Below are 17,136 nucleotides of genomic sequence, written 5' to 3' on the forward strand. Positions count from 1 at the left end.
AGTTATTCTCAAGTATGGGTCTTGTGAGCACCAGGAAAATACACACTCGTGGGAAGCACAAAAAGGTGGAAAAGCTTTTAGGTGTGAGAAAAAAGCAGATTTTAGAAATGAAGCAAAAGAATTTAGGAATCAGCTCTAGCTGCGAAAACTTGAAGATAGAAGAGGATACAATTATATAGCAAGCAAGGACATTAAAACAATGGTTAGAGTTTCTAGGTTTGGCTGAGATATGTTTTGAAGTTGCAAAAAATATGCTTAGCAAGATAGATAAGTTTAAGCCTAATAATGGAATATTGTGCATTATTATATAAGGCATAACAAGCAAGTATTGTGTACAACAGATGCGTTACTGAAGATTGGTTAAAACAGTTGTCTGTAAATTTTAGAAGCATGCTATTGGCTAAAAAGCTTTTAAGAATGCTTTGTAACAAGGAAGTTTTGGGATGCCTGTGACAGCGTGAGCTTCGTACCACCTCTGTCTCCACTCTATGTGAGATTGATAATGGAATAAAACAATAAAAGGCTCTTGGAATGCCTGTCCAGACTCCCCATCCTGTTTGCTGGCCGAAAACGCTGACGCACAGATACTGTTCACAGGATCAGAAGTCAGAAAACAGATACTGCTCACAAATCCAGTAAACGCTTTCATTCACAAGCTCTTTAACATTATGGAAATTCTATCTGATTTTGGGTTAGTAATCATATTTACAGAATGAGATAACAGGAAGGACAAACATATTTGCTAGCTCACAGCAATTTTAATATACTCACAGACAGCACACTGCCATTGAAAGTAAAACAAAAACCCACCCAAATTTGCTGAGTTTTTAGTAGAGAAAGATCACTTCTCTTCACTGCATTCACACAAGAGAAGTAATCAAGGAAAGCAATATGCAATAACCCTGTCCTTTCAGTGGCTTACAGCACCGAGAAAATTATAACATACAAATCCAAATCACAGTGAGAAATTTTCCTCATCTAACTTCCTATTCTTCGACACTGCTTTTCACAATGCAGTCTCATTATGACATACTTTGAAAATGATTTATACATGTATCATTATCAGAGTGGTTCAAGTCATTTCTAATGATCTAATCCAAGCCTCCTCATCCAATTGCAAATGAGATTTCAAACTCAACTCTTCTAGGGTTTGCACAATGGCCTGATGGGACATGTTTTTAAATGAAGTTATGGTTTAAATTGATTTTTAAGCAAGACTGGAGTCCTGCAGTTAGCTGGAAAGACAGTTTATTAGCTTCAATAACCAAAAGTTAAACTGACTCTCTGCCAACATCTACTTGGAAGAATTTAGACTTGGGATCAAACTTTTTTGCAGTACTTTTGAGGTTCAGTATAACTTAAGCATCAAACAAAACTGATTTGTATTACATCTGAAGACTGATCATACATAAATAGGCAGGTAGAGTGTCGGTGAACTCTGGTGCATCAGTTCTGAAGATGTAGAAGTATTTCATGGTACTTTTTCATCCTTCTGAGCATTTGCCACTAAAGCTAGATTTCTGGGGCTATAGTTGTCAAATTTAAGTACTATTCTCTGTACACTTCCATCAGCTATTGTGTAAAATGGGACATACTGGGTGCTACCACCTCTTCTAAAGAGCTCTCTGAAGGCACATGTGACAGACACACGCAAGGGAAGCTTCTATTTCACACAAATGTCACCCTCATGAGATATAGGTAATCATTTAGTGACTTGAACTTCTAGTATCTTTTATTTTCCAGATCACATGGAAGAGCAATTAGTATAGATCGTTTTAAGAATGTATTTTCAAAGTATCCATTGGGTAGGAAACGTACTGTTTGCACTCTTAAGCCTGACTGCTAAGTATTTCTTAAAATGGCAGAATAAAGAAGACTCACTTTGGTTTGCTATAAATCCCTCTCACACCATAACTGCATATGAATCACTTGAGGACAGCATGATTCACGGTGTCATACACAAGCCAAAGTCTCATTTGATGCTTACAAATGGCTTACAGGTCTTGACATTTAATAAAAAAAAATATTTCATCTGTAGCACAAAATGGAAGTACTCACTGATATCATCTTCATGATAAATGACAGAGTGGAATGGTAGGTTTCTGTCCTTTATGTATCTCTCTGCTGGCTCAATATAAAAGGTCCCACTGTGAGTTTGGATGAATCCTTCAAATTTTCCATCAATAACAGACCCATGAGTAAAACTTCCCTGCTCACCTGTTAAGGGACAAAGTGCATTAGTTTTTTTATACCCTTCAAAAAGCTTTCAGCCCTGAGCAAACTTCAAACATCACACTACCCAAGGTGTTAAGCTCACTGCTAACACAAGGTACTTGCATAATTATCCTAATCATGTACCAGTTCCCAACTGCTAAAAATCTGCATGAATTCTGGGTAATAAGATTCTGGCTAACAAAGACATGTCTGATTTTTTAAGACTAAGATTATCCATCAGTAAGAGAAACAGTTACAGCAAAATCACAGTCACCAAGTTCAGTAGCTTCCCAATCAGGCACATAAATGACATGTTTAAAAAGCATATAAGGAATTCAACTCTGTATTTTAAAGCTGTTACGTACACAACATGTAATTCTATTGTGAAATCCTGTCCTTATACATCTGTTCATACAATCAGAAATATAAAATAAATAGTAAAATCAGAGTATATATGGAACTTTGAAAGCTTTTAAAGAAAGACTTTCCTATATTCAAGACATCCATTTTTCTCTTCAAGCATAATCCTCTTAAAACTGTAGCTAGGTTTAAACCTGGCAGACAGTGAACTTGTATTTGAAGCAGTCACGATCAGGGAAAAGTACAACTGTCAAAGTTTAATCACTGACTGCTACAACATGCAGCATCTCAACAGCCTTTCCCACAAAGAATGAAAGACCATTCTGCTAAACAATGTTTATATACGCTTCCATTGAGGAAAGTTCAGAATCCCACTATCAAAAAGCCTTCTGACCTACTTAAAATAACTGGTAAATAAGTCTGCTAAGATGCACATGAAGCCCTAACTGTGTTTATTACTTTTCAAAGTTGAAAATGCTCACTTCAAGACTTCAAACAGAAGATCACTAAGAAAGATCTTCTGGAAAACAGAACAGTAGAAAGAGGGGCAGAGTAAATTTTAATCCATTTCTTCTTTCCATCCGCTTTTAATTCTGTAATTCTTCATTTTTAATCAATTTTATCTTTCATATTTAGTGAAATCAGGTATATTACCCTTAATGATGGTAACTCTATATTCCCTTTTATCCTTTAAACTAAGAATGGCACTTAATTTCTTTTTTATCCAATGCATACAACTTTTTCCTTTTTTTTTTTAAATGCATCAGACTTCCATTAAGAGTATGTTTATAAACAGAGTTGAAATTCAAGTTTTATGGGTATGAAAATTATTAGATAAAATACTCATTTGTTAAGTGTGACTCATATATACAGATAGGAGTTTAAATATGTTAGATGCATTATTAAAGTTTAACCATAATCTAATCATACAGATATTAAATTTCTCCATGTACTATTGGAAAATTCCTGTTTAAAACTGCTTTCATCCACTTCAAAGTGTTACACTTACCATAAATGTGTCCAGTGTAAATATGGGAGGTATCATAATCAATTACTTGGTTCGATATTTCTACTTTGAAGTCATCACTAAAAAGAGATGTATCTCTCTTCATTCGAAGGTTGAATTGTCTAAAGTGAATAAAAAAAGATGGTAAATTGACTTTGAGCTTCAGCTACAAGAGCACTAAAAAAAGTCCTTCAAAACAACATTTTTGTGCAAACAATTTGCAGACCTTGCAAAATTTATTTGTAGAAAATGTTTTTACTGTACAAGAATTAGACCACAGCCTAGAAGGATATTTTAAGCCAAGATTATTTAGATGTTTTTGATCTAAGTAGCTAAATTTACAAGACTTAAGCCAGAAAGCATGTGAGACTTAAACATATAATTCTAAAATGCTGACTTGGACTATACACTTGTTCCCAGTCCTTCAGAAGACACTCGAGCAGGTTAGGAAAAATGCAACTATTTTACTTCACAGTACCGTGAAGCAGAACAGATGAAAACAGCTATCACTTATTTTACTTTCATTGAAGACACTTAAGATTTAAAAAATGCAAATGTAGGTGAGCTAATCAGTGTTTCAACTGAAACTCAAAAAATAAGATGGGCAACAACATCTAATAAAAATACTCAAACTGGTAGAATTACATGAACAACTATGTAAACAGCTCTCCTCATTGAATGATTGGGTTCAAATTGCAACACTACATACTTTAATGCAAATCCTATGACTAATCTTTCTATGAAACACCTTGCTCGTATGACAACAAGAGTTTCATTCAAGCAAGCAACATAACTGAAGTGTTTTAAAATAACTGACACTATACGAATTCATACCTGTGACAACCATTAGCTTGCTTCATAATTTCATTTGGTATTCTCCTAAATTTTGTATAAATATTTGTGCAAATACAGATCATGAAGTTGTTGAAACTTCAGCCATTCCAATTTTAGTCTTGATTTTCTTTCTGTATTTTTGTTTTTCCGCACAATGATGAAATTGAAAGAATATTATAGTTACATCACCAATTCCTTACACAAAAAGTAACTCAGACGAGTACATCAGAGTCTTCATCTAAAAGCCATGACCAACAGAGATGACCTTCAGAGTGAAAGTTATTATCCAAGTATGCTACCAACAAAATAACCCAGGCAATTAAGTGCCATAGTGTCAAGTTGATTAAATCTAGTTACTTTCTACCAATTAGCTGAAGCAAACACAAAATGTATCTTCAGTCTCCACTTGCATGTTAAATATGACACCATAGTTATAAGTATTTTGAAACATTAAGAGGTACATTAAGATGCAAACTTCAAGATCAAAAAAAAGCCATGCCTACACACTTAAAACCTGGGAAGGGCTGTAGTGACTCATGTTGACTATTCTGTAATGCAAACAGCATTTCACAATCAAACTATATTTATTATTATTGCCACAGTGTTAATAAAGCTTCAAAGCAACTACTCTCCTCTGGCAGTGTGTCAGTCACAAATACCTACTACAAGGTTATGAAATTCTGAGATGTGGCTGGTAGATGGGGAAGGTTAAACTTCAGCAATTCCCTATGAGTCAGGCTTTGTGCCAAGCCCAGCAGTACTCCTCTCACAGTTTCAGTATAGATGTGTTTTATGAGGAAGATCCTCCTGTTACAAAGGAAGGAACAGTTCACTACAGGTGCACCAGGATACTGGCATCACTGAGAGACAAGAAATAAGAATTATTGTTCTTCAAGTTTGTCTTTTTACTACCTCTGCCACAACAGTCCTTTGGTAACCCAGAGGTTCATGACGAAGAAGAAATAACATGAACAAGCAACCCAGAGACACATGGTAGGACAGAATGCTTCAAATTACCCAATATATTTTTCGAGGGTGGGGTGGTGGGCAGTGTGGAGACCTGAAGCCACTTTATGTGGCTCTCCTAGGCAGAAGTTAAAAATGAAGAGATAGAAAGAAATTAAGACCAACACTGATAGGAATATGCCAAACTTCACTCAGGTACTTGAAAAAGTTATGCTCACTTTGGATGTAATACACTGCTCAGGGCATTTTAGTTTGAGCTTTTTCTGTGACTGAGTTGTCCCACTCGAGGATGGATCAGACTCTCAGTGCATCTGAACTGAAGTTAAATGGCAAGAAGTTCTGGACTTTTTAGAATCTCTCCTTCCTTCTCTAGTATTTGATAGAAGACTTCTTACCATAAGAAGTCTGTAATTCTGTCTCTGTTATGAACTGAAATATCTACTGATCTCAGCAAGAGCACCTATCATGGCTAAAACTGCTTTTTCCTCATGAAAAAGTAAGTTCTTGGAAAAAAAACTTCAATCTATATAGCACTTTTCTTTCAGAAGTGTAAACACCATTTCTTTAAAATTACATTTTTCTGGTTGTATTCATGTTTGTTTCAAATAAAACTGAGGAGCAATTGTCTGTAACACTCAACTGCATCAGCAATTTTCTATGGCTTTGAAGTACACAGTGTAAGAGAATGCAGGGCTTCTGATGTATTAACTCCCATCTGTAACAGCGGAGTGGGGGAAAAAACTCAGGACTTGAGCCTGAAAGCTGGTAATGTACCAAGCTTAGCTTAGTAAAACCCCAAGTCCATAGATGGATGAGCCCTATACATGAATTGTGAAGCCATCCAGGTTATCCTGAGTTGCTGCTCTCACCCTTACAAACCAGCAGGACAATCGTGGTGCAGTCATGGACTACCCTAAGGGGCAACCATCTAACCACGCTTTAGGGCCAGCCTGGAGTTTTGCCTACACATCCGACACTACAGGACTCACTTTTAGGGGGGCAAGGGGAAGTTCAGTGGAGTTCAATGAAGCTGGGAATGGCTGTTCCTTCTGTGGGATACCCTTCCATCAACATTACCCGTATGTCACTTCAAAATGGACTGTTAGAAGTTTTATGTACCAAATAAAAAGTTTCACCAGTTTAAAATTGAGGAAGCCTCTATTCATTCTCCTTTAATTTTCACCCTCTTCTTACTTTCCACATTGCTGCATAACAAACACTACAAATTCTACCCCATGTGGCCAATTATCTATCTTTTAATAAAATTAGCTCTGTTTGCAGGATTAGAGAACTATTTCAAATACAAAAAACCTCAGCTGTGCTTCACACTAACAATTCTCTATTTGATTTCTTAACTTAGTTAAGCTATTAGATAATCTGATCATCACTCAGCTATTTTTAAACAGGTCTTAGTCATTCAAACATGCTTGATGACAACAGGATTATCTGTCTGGACTGCTCACCTTCTTAATAATGAAAAATTGACAAATATTCCCTTACTTCTCCCCCACCAAAGGAGGAAGGAAACAAGTTGGGACTGTGGGGGGCAAAGGGGCCAGGGAGGGTGGAGGAGTAAACAAGCATTTTAATTATCTCTATTTCCAATAATTAACAACTTTAACAGATCACCAAACTTCAAACATAAATTCTACCGTGGCTTAAATCCAGTAACTTCATGATTCTTCTGAGGACAGGAGACTCCAGGGAAGTTAAATAAATTTGTCTATATTATTACTGAGTATGGTCTCTAAGCTAGCCACAATGGAAGAAGTAAGAAGCTTCAAATAAGCCTTTTGGCAATTACCATTTCTACAGCATGCACTGAGTTCTCAGTGCAAACTAAGCTATTCCCTAGCCTAGCTACATACCAGGCAACAGATTAACTAACTTCAGAAAAATAATGCCTGTTATTTACACACTTTCTACCTCGCAGAAGAGATTTCCCAGCAGTAGTGATATCTAGAATAGAATTAAATCAATTAAGGCCAAGTTTTGACCTTGCTTATTTGTTACTGGTTCTGTCTTCCACAGATCTCAAAACTGATCTGGTAAGAGGACACTCCTTAGATCTATATGGCTGCCCATTTGGTTGCAGACAGAATTTTGGTATAAATTACTGACACATATATACATATATGTATTTATACAATCTGCTTTGATAATAAACTACATCTTACATATTAACAGCGGTACCCTGAAGGCTACCAAGAGGTAGGTTTTTATTTCTCTTTAGCTTAGCTCAGGGAGACTATGTCCAATTTGTAAGTAACACAGCAATTCAGTCATAATTAAAGAAAAATTATAGTTGAGAGCACCCAGTACTTAGCTAAAACCCAGTACTTTCCCATGGGCTCAAGTTATGTTGATCCTATGGCCTAATCACAGCAAGTACTTGGGGTAAAAAAAAAAAAAAAAAAAAAAAAGCCACGTTTATATACTGGCAACATTTGGTAAAAGGCACGTAAAGGCTTACATGCGAAAGTTAATGCCTAATCTATTATTCCATTTCTTTTTAATATGCGTTACCTTCTAAGATCAGTGATTTCACCAGCATGGAATGTCCAATATATTGGGTCACTGGTACTAAGTTGGCACACTTTCACAGAACTGACAGAAAAAGCTGTTATCTGGTATACAAAAAGGGCACTTGGAGCTTTCACTTTTCTGTCTTTCCTCAGTCAAATTGCTGTAACTGGTGACAGGCTCACAGAATGACTCAGTGACCAGAGGAGGTTGTGTAGAAAAGAGAAAGGGAAAAAAGGAGATGGAGGAGTTACTCCACAGCTGGAAGAAGTGGCTGGCAAAAGGAAACTGAAGGGGATGGGTTGACAGCAGTATGGAATCTGACTTCAGTACAAGGTGAGTCCATTTAGGTTCACAGTCTTTTCTTCCCAGTAGGAACCAGAAAAACCCCGACAGCTGTGGCTGCATCAACCTCCTCACAAGTCAGCACCTAGAAAATACTGTTCTGCTTGAGGTGCAAGTCTTTTATCCTTACTTTTCCTACCTTAGAACTCAAAGACTCTTCTTGGAAAAATGGAGGAGGGGTCTATAAATGGAAGGGGATAATAACTTGAGCTGTTCTTTCTAACTGCTTCCATGCGGCATCTCACAATCTAAACTCAGTTCCCACAAGACCGTCACACTCATTCCAGCTCTGAACTATAGTAAATAGAAGGCAGCTTAACAACCTAACACTGGATTTCTACTACCCACAATTCTACAGAACGATCACATTTAAAGTTTTTTTTTTTTATTGTTTTAACTTACTATTAAATCCACACAACATACTTCGTCACTTAACTGATAATTCCCATGGTCCTGCTACTTACACTAAAGAAAACTTATCTTTGAAGCAGCACGTGATAGGGTCTCCAGGTTTATCACTGTTTCTTTGATCCACCTAGATGCACACAGAATCATCCCCTGGTAAGTATTTATTTAAATCCCAATCTCTACAGCATTTCAATACTCAGCCATCCCAGCTAGAATGCTTGCAGCTTATGTTTATTTTCCATTAACATCTCTAGGATGATACTTGTGATTATTCAGATGTCTTTCCTGACCTTCAGAAGTCAGACTTGCTAAACTTGGTATTCTAGAACACTACAATGAGGATGCAGCCTTCATTCCAAAGCATTTACCACTGATTACTCTTGATATACATAGCTGCAAACACAAGGTAGCTCAGATAACAGAAACCATCCAAGTAGGATTACAAGCATCTACATGTTGGCTAATTTACACTCTAAGAAAGTATCTCTCTGTCCTGAACAGGACAGTGTACAGATTTTAAAAGTAGAATAGCCTTTACCCAAGATTTGCATTTTTATTTCCCTTTCAGTAAAACCTCTTTGGGAAGTTCAGTACAGATTCTACTGCCTGGTTTCCTTTTTCTTGAAAATAACCTTCCCTTTTGTATTTACGTAAAGTTGACTATTTACATGCAATGCTGTTTTCTAACAAAAACAAGATATCGAAAATCAGAAAACAGGTAAAGATGTACTAGAATAAAAGCACAAGCAAAGTTACTACATGAATTCAAACTATGAAAGCAATTAGGAAAGAAGCCTTCTTAGTTCAACAAGTAAAGACACAGAAGAAAAATCCACTAGCTGATAATATGAGCACATAGCTTAGATACATACATTTAAATATACTGCTTTCCATTTTAAGAACATGACTTTTTCAGAGTATGGCTCTGTCTACTAAAGCTTGCTGGCCAAGCAGTAGAGCTGTAAACCATTATTACCAATTTCAGCAGTACAGTGGAAATGCTGCATCTCAGCTGGGCTGTCCCAGCAGTCCAACACCACTGTACCAGGTGTCTCCCAGACAAACCCAAGTCAAACATCAAATGCCTTTTTTCCTGAGGGCTACACATAATCCAGCTCACTGTATTTAAACACATAAAATGCAAGACATTTAACTGACAGATTCAGCCTCTAGAATTTTTTAACTTCATTTCAATTAAAAAACGTGTAAGAACTTAGGACTCTTGCTTCCCAACTTTCTGCAAGATAAACTTGCTTCACCTACAAGCACCAACATAAGGTGGGTTTGGTTTTGGGTTTTTTCGACAAAATAGGTGTAGGAAGTGACTCCTGATTCAAAGGCCTCTTGCCTGGCAAGTTATCTGCCAAGGTATATAACTTAAAAGGTACAACAGAGAGGTAATAATTGAAGAATTGCCACAGAGCAGTGAATAATACTAAAAAGACTACAGTAAGAACTAGAGATATTTTCTTTTTAAATTCAGGACAGCCTAAAATGAGTTGCAGTAAGTGAACCTTGCAAAAAATTCACTTAGTAAAACTCATGAAAATAATTCTCCTAAGTCTCACAAAGCCAACCAGTAGGTTCTATTTGATGACCACTAAACCAACCTACTTAAGAAGTTGAGCTGTTTAGGAGTGTGTTTAAGTGCACATGGAACTGAAAGAGACACAACACGTATTTTCAGATTAGTCCAGTAATACTGAATCTGCTTTTTGTTCTGACAGGCTCATAGTACATAGAAGACAGAGCCATTTCATGGATTGAGCACTGTGCCATACTCACAATTTTAAAAGCACTTAAATTAAATACCATAAAAAGAACATCTAGTCTAATAAAAACCTTAAGTTGACAATATAAAGTCCTCTTCAATCCAGGATTAACCAGCTCAGTTACTTCAGTCCATCTCAGCATGGCAGCATGCACAGAACACCACTTTTAAAATTCAGCTTATCAAGTATTATTTCTCTGCAGATATCCTTTATTTTCATAACCTACTCAAGTATGGCCAACAATTATCTTGTTTAACCACAAACATTTACCAGCTCTGAACAATGAGGGCAATATGAAGGATTACAGATTACTACAGAACCAAGAATTGAAAAAAAAAAATCCTCAGACTTAATTAAGAACTGAAAATTTTTGGTCCACAATTTTCCTATAAGGACTGTGTACAGACCATACATTCCCACAAACATGTCTGAACAACTTACTGTATTTTTCAAAAAATAAAATTTTAGGTAAAAATCTACAGAAAAATGTAGCTGTATTGTAAAACATCTTTCAGAAGTTCTCAACATATCTTTAATTTAATAGTAAGCGTTATCACCTGTTCACATACCACTTGAACATTCAACTGTTCACTCAAGTTGTGCGAGCACCTTTCCCAAGCAAGACTCAACAACTAATCTAGGAGGAGTGAAAGTGGGTGTGGATGGACCATTAACAGGATCAAGCAAAGCATTAGAAAGCATAAGTTACTAGTAGTGTATTAAATAAAAAGTTGACTGAAAAAGAGAGTTAAACAATACTTAGAGATACTTTTTCCCTTCTGAATGCATGAGCATCTCAGGAATTCATTGTTTTGTCACAAGGTAAAGAAATACAGTTAGAGCATTAGACATCGTCCAAGTTTTTTAATCTCTGTCCTCGAAAACACTATGAAGTATTCAGCATGTTTCTGACATTCTACAGTTGATAGGAATTCAGTTCAAGATATTCTGTGATTAATATATTGCAAATGTTTATACTGAAAAAGTGAAGAAAACTTTCCAGTTTGTCTGCAGGGGAAGAGTTTTGTCCAGTAAGTGAACAAGTGCAAGTACACATTTTGTGATCAGGTGAAAAGTGTGTCTGAAATCCAACATCAGGTTAAGTGACGTCCTGACTTCCTTTTTGAAACTACTGACATTACCTTGACATGCAAAAGGAAGTTACTTTATTTAAAATGCTTCACTGTATCTCAAGCCAGTGCCAAAGGCATTGTTCTTATTTGAATCAATCCATGTATTTTGGGAAGTGTGTCTGTGCTGTTTTGCTTTTTGGGTTGTTTTTTGGGGGGGAAGGGTTGTGGGGTGGGTTCTCAAACTACTTTATATTAACCAAATTCCTGGTATTAACACTGCGCATTCATTAACTTTGTGTGAGCCTTCCCTGGACTCAAAGGGCACCTTAAATTAACTCACTCTAAAACACTCAATATAAACTGGCAGGTGGAAGAGCTATGATACACAACCAGGATTGTTTCAAACCTTCAGATTCCTTCCAACTTGAAGCAATTTACAAATAAGCACATTTTGCACCACTGGGGAACCAGTAATGCCAATTAATCTAATATATGATTTATTATTCAAAAGAATTAATAAGGATTTGTAGCTCAGTTTCAGCAATTTTAACTGTCCTACTAAGTTAGTATTTCAGCATTGAATAGTGTGGCTGGCTCAGTCTAGTTCATTGCATTTACCATAAGTTGTATTTTATATAACCAAACAACAAACATTTTGAAAAATTTCTATTCTGAACAGTATACTGTGTGGCATCTAAATTTCAGACGAAAGTTAAACAGAGAAGGTTTCTCAAGGATGGCATATTATACATCCATTTGTTAAATTACTGAGTCTGGTGTGAAAAAAGGTAGTTTTGGGTTTAATTCCACCATTTCAGTTTCTATTTCATTATTAAACTATTAGCCCATAGTTAAATGGTCCCTTTAACTTGGTATAAATATGTCATATTTAAATTGTGGTTTTATTTTTTCCTTTTCCAACAAAAGGGTACTATGAGATACAGTTCTTAAATCCAAACAGCCTACTGAAAAGAACAGATGCTACTTACACAATCCTAAAATACTGGTAGCTGCCAGCCGTTTTCTGGACAATGGAACTGTAAGTTTGATGAATGCTTATCTGGCATATGTCAGCACTGCCATTGAAAAGGCTGGTACTGCATCCTCCCTCTCACCACTGCTACTTAGTTCTGCACTCTTTCTTCTCACAGCAAATTTGCCTCTACACTGAACAGAAGAACTAATTAACCTCACTGAAAAATAAGCAGCCAAATCACTCTCTCATCTTGACTGGCCACGTGACCAGCAGGTGCTTCCTTTGGCATACACCAAAAGATTAAGTTTAGAAGTTCCAACTGGTCACAGAGATACAGCCTGAGAACCACTGCGGCCCAGCTTCACTTGCTGCTGCCAGCAGAGAATGGTAGTAAATATTAGGACAGCTTTTCCATTGTTTCCTGGCTACAAAACACAGCCATTTCATTAGAATCCAAATCAAGAGACTGTAATTTCAGTCCTCATAAGTAGAAGCTGTTTACTATATTTATTAAGTTAAGGGGATGCAAGTTGGACAGCTGTGTGCCAATAAACCACTACACCTGGACAAACCCTAAGGAGCCATTTAGTAAAAGACCATTCAAAAAAGATCAGGTGTTAGTTTTCAGAATCTCAAATCTCATATTGACTGAATGCCTTTAAGTTTCACCATCTGTATTTAAATGCCACAGCACTTTAAAAGTCCATGGCCTCTATGTAAATGGTTTGTTTAAGTGTTTTGCAAAAACTTTATTTTCCTATCTTCACACAAAGTAACTCAAATACTTGATAGAAAGGTTTTACTTTTGTCCTTCTCAGTAATGACATAAATCACTTAGTTATTCACAATAAGCCAGCTGAAACAAGCCAATCCTATTTATACAGCTGCTCAAACTGCTACACACCTTCAAAGCAAATAAACAGACTCTGCGAAGTAAAACCCAATTCACTTGATCCTTCCTAACTCATATTTAAAACAAAATGAAAATATTTCATAACAGCACATCCAAACTGATTAACAGGAACTTTGGACTAAATTTACATCCTGCCAACTACCCTCTCTTTGGCAAGAAGCATTAGATGTGCCACAGGAAACTACCAAAATCCTAAATTATGGACTGGTTTGACCTTACAGTCAGTTTCCAATCAGCCTAGGCAGTTAATGATGGATTTGTGTCTCAAACCATAGGAATTGAGGATCAATTCCACATATAAACACCAACATTTTCCTTCCTGAGTAACAGTAGCTGTTATCAAAATATTTTTAAACCTGATTGACTAAAGTCTGGTCTTTCTCTGTGAAGTAAGAGAGGAATTTTTTTTTTAGATCTCATGATCCTAGGTGCAACTACCATTTTTACAGGATAAGGATTTTCAAACCACCTTCACACCACAAAGAGAACTCAGAGGCTAAGCTAGCAGCTCTATCTTACAGAGGATGATTATGGGATCTTTACCAATGACAAGATGAACCTGCTCAAGTGGCCTGAAATGTGGCCTGCTCCCAGAAAGGTCTCATTCTTCTTCTATAACCCCTTCAAGTCATACTGATTTTTTTTCCCAAATAATTTTTAGATGGATTAGTTCCCAGATGCTATTCCTTGCATGGCTTTAACACCAGCAGTGTTAGGACAAGGACGATGCTGGGAATGTGGTTAGGCCTGTTTCTCTCTGCAGCAGTACACACTTCAGTGAGTCTAAATTATCCACTAGCCTGCAGCTTAGAAGTAGCAGCATTAGACTTAAACTTAACTTCACTGTCTTGCTACCTTGCTGGAGATTTAAAAGTAGAGAGGTTTACACTGTGAGGAGCCTCTGAAGCATTTTACTCTGCAGTCTTGTTGATTAGAATAATTTAACAGGGAAGACTAGAGACTGCCAGTGAAGTTACAGCAAAGACAGCAGCAATATGACTCTGCTTAGAACAATAAAATTCCCTGGACTAAAAAGCACACTTCAAAACGTGGTTTTAAGGACAGGACTTCAAATTCGTGATTTGGGTTGCATTTCTATGGCACTTAGAAACACAACCCTAATGCTAACCTTCTGGAAGCATGCACTGAAATCCAGTCATTACATCATAAACCTCCAGGAACAACCCTTCACTCCCTGAAGAAATGACAAGCTGGCACAAAAACAAAACACTTACTCATAAAACAATATCCCAGACAGATTCAGGAGACTCGGTTTTACATTTTCTCTGTTAAACTTCTTTCCCTTCTACATATGGCTAATAATTATTTCTCAAGCTCTAAATACTTAAATTGTAACTGAAATAACGAGAAAAACGAGAGCATTACACATACCTAAAATAAATTAAGAGAGTGGTGCTGCAAAGGAGGGAGTGATAGAAACTAAGATACAGACACAAATATTTTAACTTTCTTCCTGTTTCTCTTGGGTTGTACAAAACTCAGGCAATTCTAAATTGCAACGAGATCTTCCTAAGTGAAAACCTACAAATTATACTTCAGTTGGTCACACTGAATATCTAACTTTTGTATTGGATCTTACATGCTAAATGCAAGGCAAAGCATGTCTTGTAACACGTAATCATCTTTCCCCATGTCAAATAATTTTTAAATTTCACAACAGGACAAAAAAATCAGATAACACCAGTACACGCAAAACAGAACATTTTTTTGGTCTATTTCGTAGCTTCAAATGCCATTTGAAATGTTACTTTTTCTCAATTAAATCTCCTCAGGCAGTTTGGCACAATTTCTGAAAAAAACCAAACAAACCCAAACTGCGTTATAAACCCAGAATCAACTACCATTCTGTTCCCAGTATGATTCCATTGTTTAAGCTTCAAAGTGTAGTAATAGGTACCATCAGATGTTTGAATAAGTGCTTACAAGCAACAATTTCATATTTAAACTGGACATGTGAGAAAATACCTCATAGATGCTGTAAACAGTGAAATTTAGTGTATTCTAGCTAATGTTATTTTGGTGGCTGTATTTCTTCCTTTACATTTCTCTACAACTAAGACACATATGAATAAAATATTTAAAACAAACATCTTTTAAGATATCACTAACCTTCCATGAGCATGAAAATCTAGGCGCAAGAACTGATCTTCATGTGATACTGCTCTTTTGGCACGCTGGTGTTTTTGGTGTAACAAATCCACATCATAGGACAATCCTTCATAGTGTCTAATGTACTTATTTAGAGGATTTCCATATTGGCCTGAAAAACAGAGACAAGTAAGGTTATAACCACACTACCAGGCATGGCAGATCTGTGGGGCAAAGCAGTTGGTGACAAGGACCCAAATTCCACATTATATCCATTTTAACTTTTTTTTTTCCTCCTTTGTACACTTCACATTCATTGTACTCTGGTCCCACAGACTGAACACACAATCTGCAGCTACAAGTGCATCAGGTGGACCTTGGAAGGCATCTTCCACTTGTAGTGGAAGTACAGTTCATTTACTCCAAAACTACCCCACAATGCAAACTACATCACTGTAGACAGGAAGGCTTCAGAGATGTTTCAGAAAAGCACTTCTGAATCAAAATAAGAAGTCCAACAGCTGAATATCTTTCTTCAGGTTCCCTGAAATTGTGCTTCCAACTTCACTGCAGTCATAACACCACAGTATCTGCTCAGAATGTTTGTATTCTACATGTGAAATATCATGGGAAATTAAGAGCAAATCGTGCCACCTAGCAACACATATTGTATCACATGGAATGTTCCACCACATGCAAAAGTTTTATTAAAACATATCTCCAGAGATGTAGATTTAGTTCAGTCTATTTTGCACAATTCCTTCTAGGGTAATATTTATGACTCATACTAACGTGAGTTCATTAAAGAAAATGGGGAAGATTTTGACCCCCCTATCCTGATGGAGGAAGAGACGCTAATCACCAAAAAAAAAATCCCAAAATACAACTTGTGGAGAAAACCAGAAGAACTCTGAATTCTGCAAGAAGAAAAATTAGTATCGCAATCAATTTAACTTCAACCTAAATGTGAGTTCTCAGGGACTACATTTTTCTTCAGATATCTAAAAAGATGACTAAGTGAATTAATATGTTCAAATGCATTGCTTACATTTAGCAGCCATGTGCACAGGATGATACTGCCGTATCTGTTTAAAATTCAATTAATGCTATACTGCAGAGAAATCACATTCAAATTTCCCCACAGTACTGTAGGCTTCTGCAAATGTTGACTCTTCGTTGTTAACTGCAAATACAGCCCAGTATCAAAACTTCATTCTACTTTCCTCTCACATGTCCATTCTCATTCAGCTTTCCAGAAAGGGAAGTGTCTTAGGTGTCTGAAAACGTTTAAAATGTGTGGTTCAAGAAAGTCTACATTAATTCTAACCCAAATAAGACACAGACACAGGACCATTGCATAGTTTCAGTAACTAGCAAGAGTTCTGAGGATGCAGGATGTTGTCTGTGTCTGACGTTTCTCTCATCACTTCCAACATAATCCCACCAAAATGAACCATAAACACCTCCTATAACCCAAAAACTTCTATAAACCAAACCAGATTAGCCTGAGACTATGCATAATATACATGTGCCTGACTACAGATACATGCTTTCCAATTCCATGTACATGACCCAGAAATATCAATATTAAAGAAAACAAGCTTCAAAATTAGCTGATATAAGCTAAACTTAAAAGT

The 17,136-nt window shown here is 36.5% G+C and overlaps 1 protein-coding gene across 1 annotated transcript in view; it reads right to left on the bottom strand.

Moving 5' to 3' along the window:
* Positions 1 to 17,136, bottom strand: part of ADAM10 (ADAM metallopeptidase domain 10) — a 43,194-nt gene that overhangs the window by 19,062 nt on the left and 6,996 nt on the right. Inside the window, exons 2-4 of the mRNA XM_032123365.1 lie at positions 15,521 to 15,671; positions 3,584 to 3,702; positions 2,059 to 2,217 (exon numbers count right to left, since the gene is read on the bottom strand). Coding sequence (XP_031979256.1) covers positions 2,059 to 2,217; positions 3,584 to 3,702; positions 15,521 to 15,671 — 429 coding nt within the window. The remainder of the gene's footprint in view (positions 1 to 2,058; positions 2,218 to 3,583; positions 3,703 to 15,520; positions 15,672 to 17,136) is intronic.

The sequence above is a fragment of the Corvus moneduloides genome, chromosome 13 (genome assembly GCF_009650955.1).
Source record: "Corvus moneduloides isolate bCorMon1 chromosome 13, bCorMon1.pri, whole genome shotgun sequence".
Taxonomy (NCBI): domain Eukaryota; kingdom Metazoa; phylum Chordata; class Aves; order Passeriformes; family Corvidae; genus Corvus; species Corvus moneduloides.